The 8,490-nt window shown below is 52.6% G+C and overlaps 1 protein-coding gene across 10 annotated transcripts in view; it reads left to right on the top strand.

Moving 5' to 3' along the window:
• Window positions 1–445: 445 nt before the first annotated feature.
• Window positions 446–8,490, top strand: part of MED12L (mediator complex subunit 12L) — a 362,689-nt gene continuing 354,644 nt past the window's right edge. For 8 of the 10 annotated variants that reach the window (XM_005201810.5, XM_059885773.1, XM_024990950.2 and 5 more), the window contains exons 1-2: window positions 1,017–1,106; window positions 1,995–2,221. In XM_005201810.5, the coding sequence (XP_005201867.1) occupies window positions 2,123–2,221 (99 nt within the window). In that variant the 5' untranslated portion in view covers window positions 1,017–1,106; window positions 1,995–2,122. Of the gene's footprint in view, window positions 576–1,016; window positions 1,107–1,994; window positions 2,222–8,490 lie in introns of those variants that run through there. The other 2 variants (XM_024990948.2, NM_001206505.2) reach the window with 2 other exon arrangements.

The raw sequence follows: 8,490 nt of genomic DNA, 5'->3' as shown, positions 1-8,490 counted from the left end.
ATACAAAGGCTTTGGGGTTAGTTTCGGCTCGCACCATCTTATAGAGAATGGAATAGGAGTCTTGAGAATTCCTCAAGGTGGGAGGAACCTGACCCTATCAAGCAAGAGCAGTTGAGGAACCCATTCCTCGCAATTCCAAGTTGTGGGCAATAGATCAGAAACTTGTGATCAGTTTGCTTCGTGGCTTTGAGCAAGTCACCAGGCCTTCCTAATGTGACTCGATTTCTCTATCTATAAAAGGGGTACAGTAAAACCTTGTAAGTTTCTTTCCTTTTTTTTTTTTTTTAAAAGGACCAGAGACCTTCACTGTCAAGATCCTGGCACGAAGCGAGGGCTCCATAAATGGCAGCCATCATTCCTGGCCAAGCGCGGGCGCATCCTCCCGGGCGCGCCTCCCGCTGGGCCCCTCGGGACAGACCGGGCCCGCCTCCGCGGCTGTAGTCTCGCAGGGCTCGCGGCAGGTGGCCCTGCATCTGGGTGCCCACGCCCCAGAGCGAGCGAGGAGCGCGGGCGGATTGGATGACCAAGGTCTCCCCTGGAGGATCCCCCCGCCCCACTCCACACGCCCGACGCAGGTGAGGTTTCCGGCCCAGGCCACGGGGACAGCGACCTTAACAGAGGTCGAGGCGGACTGCCAGCTCGCGCCGGGAGAGGGGTCCTGGGGGCACCCCCTCCCTCGCCCAGATTCACCCCAGGGCCAGCCCCAGCGCCCGGGCCCGCGGGCTGCGCGCTCTGCGGCTGCGAAAACCCGGAGAGGCGGATCGGAGCGCGCTCGCAGCCAACTCCTCCGCGGTCCGGCAGCCGAGCTGGGCATGCTCAGTGTGGCCGCCGCGCCGCCGTCCGCCAACTCGGAAGCTCGCGCTCCTCGGCCGTGGGGGCGAGAACGCCGGCGGCGGCGAGCTGGCGTCGTCCGCCGCCCCCAGACTGTGGCAAACTTCGCGGCGTCCCCGGAGCTCGTTCGGGCGAGTCTGATACCTTACAAACCAGATCAAATCCAGTCCCCCCTCTCTCCCGCCGCCCCCCATCCCAACCCGAATCATGGAGGCTGCGGCCGCCGAAGTGCCGCCGCTGCCGGCAGCCCCTGCCCACTAGCCGGGGACCAACAGGTAAACTGTCGGAGGCGGGGGGTTGGTGGGGGGAGGAGCTGCGGTCCGGGTGAGGGTTGGGGGCGGCGGGCTGGAGGAGCCCGAGACGCCCACGGGCTCGCTGCTCCCTTCGACGCTCGCTGCCAACCCTCTTCGCGCCCCCTTCCTTCCCCAGCCCCTGGAGGGGCAGCAAAGGGTTAAGTCGGCCCCGAGCCACCGTGAGCACGGCCCCCTCCAGCCGCCGCGACCGCCAGCAGCGCTGCTCGGCGCCTGCCCGGAGCCGCCGAGGGCACCGGAGCCGCGGATGCGCCACCGGAGCCCGGCGGGCGTCTAGGAGGCACAGGGTGCTTCCCCACCGTCCGAATGCCTGTCCCTCCCCAACCCCCCTCCAGGCCAGTCTCCCTCCCAGCCGGGTCCGCGCCCAGGTGGCGGGGTCTGCGGGGCTCGTGGCGAGCGGGGGAAGGGTCCCTGTCTTAGAAGGAGGGGCGGGGGCGGGCTGCTTCTCAGTCTCTTCTCGGGTTAGGCGGGCCACCCTCGCCTAGGGCGAGCACTTGAGCCACCTGCCTGGGGCGCCAAGAAAAGTTTTTTTTTTCCCCTTCCCCCGTGCCCCTCCCCCACCCCCACCCTGCGCCCGGCAGGGGTGGGTTTGGGTCCATTGGTGAAAAAAGTCACACGTTCCCATCAGCTGCTCCTCCCCCCTGGGGACCGGGTGGCGGGGTGCGGGGAGGGGGGGCGGGTGGAAAGGGAGGTCGGCGCCGCCGAAGACCCCGGCGGACCTCCAGTCTCTCGGGCGGCGGTGCGTCCCGGGGGCTCCAGCGCAGCGGGGTGCCCGCCGAAGTCTGCCCCCATCAGTGCGTGTCTGCGTGCCGGGCAGCGGCAGCATCCAACCTGCTTTATTCCTGCCTGCAGCGCCACAGCGAGTGAGCGAGCAAGGAGGGGGGAGAGGGAGTCTGTCTGCAAAGTGCTGCTCCCTGGTGCTCAGAGGCGGCTGCTCCAGCTCCAACTCTCATTCATTTCGCCGGTTAACATGAGAGATCATGGCCGCCTTCGGGCTTCTCAGCTATGAGCAGAGACCGCTGAAACGCCCCCGGCTCGGGCCGCCAGATGTCTACCCGCAGGACCCCAAGCAGAAGGAGGTAAGGGCGCCGGCGGCCTCCCCGGCAATCGGGGCTGCGCTCCGCAGCGCTGACCCAGGGCCAAGTTGGCCCAGTGGGCATCGCCGGCGCTGCGGGGGAAGGGTCTGCGGAGAGGGACTGGCGGCGGGGGCTGGACCGGGGGGGAGGTGCTGGGGGGACCCCTGGGGGCGGAGACCGAGCAGCTGTCAGGCCCCGCGCTCCCCTGGGGCGCTCGCTCTCCCGGTGCCGGGTCGCTTCCCGGTTACCGGGCCTTGCGCGGCGCAGCCGGGCGCTTCACCCGGTTCTTCCTTGCGGAAACCCTTTTGCTCCCTCTCCCCCGCCTCTGCCTGCCTTATTTTTCTCCCCGCCGCTTCGGTAAATCCTCGTAAACTTTTTGAAAAATGTTGGAATGCAGTGCCTCCGACACAGGTCTTGGGTTTTGCGCCAGCTGAGCAGGGACGGGGGTGGGGTGGGTTGGGGAAGACCTTTTCTGTTCAAATTTTCCACTTTGGAGTGGAAGTTGGTTTTGTCCAGGTGATGAATATTTAGCTGTTTGAAAGTACTTTTGTCTCCCCTCTTCCCTTTAAAAATCAATTTAACAGGGAAACACTGATTTTCTTCCCCAGAGGCGATTGGCTTAATTGCTGGAGGCTGTTTTGTGTATGTAAAAGCAGTCAGGTTACCTTGGAAGGGAATGGGTCCCCGGGTTGCTTGTTTCTTTGAGTGAAATTAATTAGAGAAACCTTCACTCTTGAACTAGCCTCAGTGGCCAGAGTAACCATGGCATTTTGTAGTCATGTATATGTTTGTCAGTAGTTAACAAGTAATTATGTAACAACTCTCCAGTTATAATGATCATCCCTGGCTACACAGTTTGCCCAGGGATTTGCCTTTTTTTTTTTCTTTTTTAAGATCACCTGCTACTCAGCTGTGCTTTGAGTTTGCCAGCTGCAGGCCACCCATCCTCTGTTTTCTTCAGCTAAACATGAAGAGAGCACATTTCAGAACTTCTCTTGCTGGGAACTTAAAAAGCTTCTATTAAAAGTTTACAGGGCCACCAATATCATAATAGCTCTCATCCTCTGGAGAAGGGTACAACAGAGGATGAGATGGTTGGATGGCATCACCCACTCGAGGGACATGAGTTTGAGCAAGCTCCAGGAGTTGGTGATGGATAGAGAAGCCTGGCATACAGCAGCCCATGGGATGGCAGAGTTGGACACGACTGAGTGACTGAACTGAATATCACAGAAAGGGCTTTGTAAAGAAGCCGAGGAGGGTCCTTAAGACTTCCCTTTTGATAAATGTATCTGTTTCAATAATAGAGGAAGAATGTTTGTTCTGGTTAAACTGTTCTGTTGATAATGTTTCACAAGGATAAGGAGTGACAACTCCTTTTAGAGGTTTAGTATGTTAAAGGTGGAGTAATTCGGATAGAAGCTGGGAAGGTTTGACAGGTGGTTCTCACTGGAGGCTTAACTGGAGGACAGGAGTTTGATGAGATTTTGCAGATTTTTCCCCACCCATCTCTCCCTGCTACTCCTACCCAGAAAAAAGTTCAGTGTTACAGATGAAATAACAAACACTAACAACTGGGTGTAAAGGAAGTTAATAACAAGCGTTTGTGGCAGAGGATTATTAAAGTTTTGCTGGGGGTCAGGGACACTGGCTGATATTCATTATCATGTAATTAATGCCTCATCACATCTTACCAGAGGGCAGCATAATTGATAGCATCTCCCCAGTTAAGAGGCTTCTCAGATGGTGCAGTGGTAAAGAACCTGCTTGCCAGCGCAGGAGATGTAAGAGAGATGCAGGTTCGATCCCTGGATCCGGAAGATCTCCTGGAGAAGGAAATGGCAACCCACTCCAGTATTCTTGCCTGGAAAATCCCGCATGGACAGAGGAGCCTGGCAGGCTACACAGTCTGTAGGGTCGCAAAGAGTGCAAAATGACTGAGCAGTTGAACACACACAAACACATCCTTCCTCCCCTTGTTTTCTTGTTAAGGAATGGGGAACCTGGGATGCCTTGTGGGACTATTTAACATTTATTCCTTAGGTCAACCCTCATTCAGAATTGGGGCCTCTCTGATTCTGGAAAAAATTGATTTTGGATTTTAGGGTCTCATGACAGTTCATGGAACTCTAAAACTAGCAGTGACCTGAAAGCTCACTTTTTAGAACTTCCTTTTGACAAAGTGAGGCCCAGGAGAGGTTACCTGACTCTAGGTGTGTGGTTAAGGGTTAAGCAGAGGAGTTGGACCAGCAAAAACGGTGTCTTCTGTCAAGACCAATACTGTGTTAAGGGTGATTTATGCTAAATTGAGTTGTTCTAATGTTTTTCCCTTTCCCCGGAGGCAACCAACATTTTATCTCTCTGGAGCAGAGTCAGAGTTATGTGGGGCTGTAGCCAAATTTGAATACAATATGGAACAGGTGCTTGGCTGTTCTGGGGCGGGGCTGTGGTGAGCAGTGTTTCACAAGCCTCGATTATTTATGCATTGCCTCAAGAGTTCCCTCTTCTCCATCACCTGTACTTCCAATTTTTTCTTTTCCTTTTAGGAAATGTCTTCTGTTTCTTAAGCAGTAATTCACAAGACATCATGGATTTGATGTGATATATAAAAATTCATATGAAATCATGTCTATATCATTTAAAATTTTTATTTACTTGATATTACATATGATTATTTGTCCTGAAACAAGACCATAAATATTAAAACTTTAAAAAGTTCAGTGGAAACCATTGGTGTAGTCCATCAGAGAGACTTGCCCCAGATTGTGGGAAATGCTGACTTTAATGGAAGTGTGAGGTTCCAATAGGCAGACTGGATTTGGATTCTGGTTCACCCTCTTTGCAGTTGTGTGGCCTGGGGCAAGTTGTGTGACTCCTCATTTGTAAATTAGTATAATTGTGCTGTTCAGAAAATTTTAAGCACTCTGGTTCTAAACCTATTACGCTTTTGTGAGGAAAAACCCACCTCTTGGTAAAGCTATTCTTATTACTGTAACTGCAGCTTTTATTGTTGTTAACTGGTGCTAATAGTGTTCTGGAAACTAGTTCCCAGGGGACGGGATGGAAACTTGCAAGAAGACCTCCTGCAGAGAAGTGTGGGGGAGGGGTGAGGTGGGACCTGGAAGCTTTAACTTGCTTGATCAATTGATTCTATTCATTTGAGAGCTTGCTGTGCCTCAGTGCTCCACAGGACTTGAGTATATCTTGTGTTACAATACTATATCCTCTGTCCTCAAGCCTTGAAAACAGGGCCTTAGAAAACTGCAAGGGCTCCTTGATTCCTCCCCCTCTTCTCTCACACCCGCCCAACTTGTCCAGTCCCAACTAAGTTTCCAGTCCACCTGCTGCTCTCCAGTTTCACCAATACGCTTGACTTCTTTTCTGCTTCAGGCTGACTCTTCTCTGCCCTAGGGCTCCTACACGTGCCACCTGGATCCCATCTGCCTTTCCACCCTCACTGCACCATTCCACCTCGCTCTTCTCACCCAAGCCTGTGGTTAGGAGGGTCAGCTTTGGAGCCAGTGTGCTTGGGTTTGAATCCCGGCTCTGCTGTTCACAATACTTCCTTATGCTCTCCGTGCCTCAGTGTCCCCTCTTGCAGATTGGGAGTGAGAATACTTCCTTCTTTGTAGGACCGTTGAACGATTATATAGATAATAAACATAAAACACTGAGACCAGAGTAAGGCATGGTTTCAGCACCCAAATGTTTGTTGTTCTAGACTCCCGTTGGCCTGCTTCTTCATCGTTCAGGTCTCAGCCCAGCAACCTCCTCAGAGGCCTGTCTAGTATAAGTATGTAGTTTGTAATTATGTATTTATTTGTGTGTTGCCCCCTGCCCCCGGTGGATCAGTTTCCCCAGGGCAGGGACCAGAGCCGCTTAGGAATCACGGAAGTACCCGGCGCCTCCTGCAGTTAGTTCTAGGATGCCCAGGGCATAGGTACTTGCAGGAATGTAGGCATGAAGTGGGAATGAATGAAGAGAAATCTGGTAACTGAGGGGTGGGGTGTTAGGGAAAGTCTAGGTTAAAGCAGCTTCCTTGCCATCTACTTTGGAGGCTACAAGGCTGAAAGCAGAGGGAAACTGTAGAATTATGAAGGAAGAGGAGTTTTTACTTCTGGGGTAGAAGAGGCCTAAACAACTGAATAGTAGTAAATGTTTTTAGGAAATCAAATTAGTTAGAAAAATAGGTTGGGGCATCAGTGAGATTTCTAGGCATCAGAAGCCATAGAAGCCCACCAGCAGGGTCCTGGAGGATGATGGCCTGGTGTACAGGGACATGGGCTGCCCAGGGACAATTGGAGCGAGGTTTGGAAAGGGGTAGGGTGGGAATGGCTGCGTGGGGATAACGTGTCAAACTCGGCACACCTGTAGGGCTTGTTAAAAACAGGCGGCTGGGTTTTTTTAGATTGAGTAGGGCTGAGAGGGGGGGCTCCACCTCATTTGCATTGCTAACGAGATCAAGGTGATTGAGCAGCTGGTCCAGGTCACTTTGAGGCACTGACCTAGAGAGAAGGTAGCATCCAGTTCTGCAGGGGCTGGAGAGCATTTTCCATTGCAGGCAGGGCAGGATTAGATAGCTGTCAATATATGAGGCTGAGGTTGCAGTAGTTTAGTCTCACAGCTCATCCAAGGCATGGTAGGCTTTCCCCAGAAGGTGTCCCCTCCCTTAGCTCTAAGGGAATGAGATGTCTTAGGCCCTTCCAGTATCTTTCCATCACACTTGGAATAAAACTCAAACTCCTTACCAAGTTATGCCTTCAAGGCCCTACCAATCTGTCCTTGCTCACTTCCACAGCCACTGCCTGTAGTTGGACCCCCTGGCTCTGCCTCCTGGCCGTATCGCTTACTGCCTGTTTGGCTCAGATCTGACCTGTGGAATGGGATTCTCACCTGTTCCTACAGATAAGATTTGACCAGTCCTGGCACACAGATGTCGCTCAATACAGGTCAGCTACTGTTAGTATGACCCTTCCCTCATTAAATGATCCCAGGGCTTCCTTGTCCTTAGAATAACACACACAGGACTCTGCCCTTGGAGGGCTGGCTCCTTCGTGACTTGCTTAGCCTCCTCCAGGCTGTGTGGTGGGACCACCTCTCTCCTCACACGCCCAGCTCCTTGTGTCTGCATTCTTGTCCCTCGTTGCTCCTGTGGTCATGTCTCTTGTCATTTACTTACAGAGAATCCCGGGCAAGGAGGCCTTCCTGTGGCCCATCTTTTCTCATCCTTGTTAGTTCATTGTTTTGTGTTAATTTTTTTTTTTTTATAATTTTACTTATTTTTATTTTTGGCTGTGCTGGGTCTTTGTTGCTGCGCAGACTTTTCTCTAGTTGCGGTGAGTGGTGAGTGGTGGATATTCTAGTTGCGGTACGCAGGCTTCTCATTGCTGTGGTGTCTGCTGTTGTGAAGCACGGGCTCTAGGGTGCTTGGGCTTCAGGAGTTGCGCTCCCTGGCTCTAGAGCACAGGCTCTGTAGTTGTGGACCAGGGATTGAACTCGTGTCTCCTGCTTTGGCAGGCGGATTCTCTTCCACTGAGCCACCAGGGAAGCCCCTGTTAATACATTTTGTACTGCTTGTCACTGTCTGAAATTCCATTATTAGGGTCCGTATCCTCTCCCTTTTCTTCCTTCCACACTAGGATGTCAGCTGCATGGGAGCAGGGGCTTGTCAGTGGTGTTCACGCTGGGATGAGACTAGGTGCTCAGTAAATAGTTCTCGAGGAAATGAATAAAACGCAGAAAGAACTCTTAATGAGCAATTGTGAGTATTTATAACCTGACTGTCCCAATGCTTGTTTTATTTTGGTAACGCCTATTTTCTTGTTAGCATCTAAAACCCTTAAAACATTAAATGCTTATTTTAGCCACAGCTGGGGAGGTTGAGGGGAGGGGAGGGAAAATTTGTTTCTCAACGATCTTTCAGAGGGGGGATGTTGATGAAATTGTTCTCAAGGAGAGACAGGTTGACCAGTTCCTCGGGGGGAATAAAAGGCAGTGATGGTTAAAGAGAAAACTTAGCTCTGAGATGAATTGACTGGCCCCAGGGCCCCATGATGGAGAAGGAAATGGCAACCCACTCCAGTATTCTTGCCTGGGAAATTCCATGGACAGAGGAGCGTGGTGGGCTACAGTTTACGGGGTCACAGGTATTGAACATGACTTAGCGACATAAACAACCACTGCCAGGGCCCCATCATTTACCTCCCTCAATACCAGTGTTTGGGAGGGACGTCTATATTTAACTTATGCGGAGATTCTGGCCTGAGACCCTT

This window comes from Bos taurus, chromosome 1 (assembly GCF_002263795.3).
Source record: "Bos taurus isolate L1 Dominette 01449 registration number 42190680 breed Hereford chromosome 1, ARS-UCD2.0, whole genome shotgun sequence".
Taxonomy (NCBI): domain Eukaryota; kingdom Metazoa; phylum Chordata; class Mammalia; order Artiodactyla; family Bovidae; genus Bos; species Bos taurus.
Note: the sequence above shows the minus strand (reverse complement) of the source record. Positions and strands in the feature narration are given on the sequence as shown.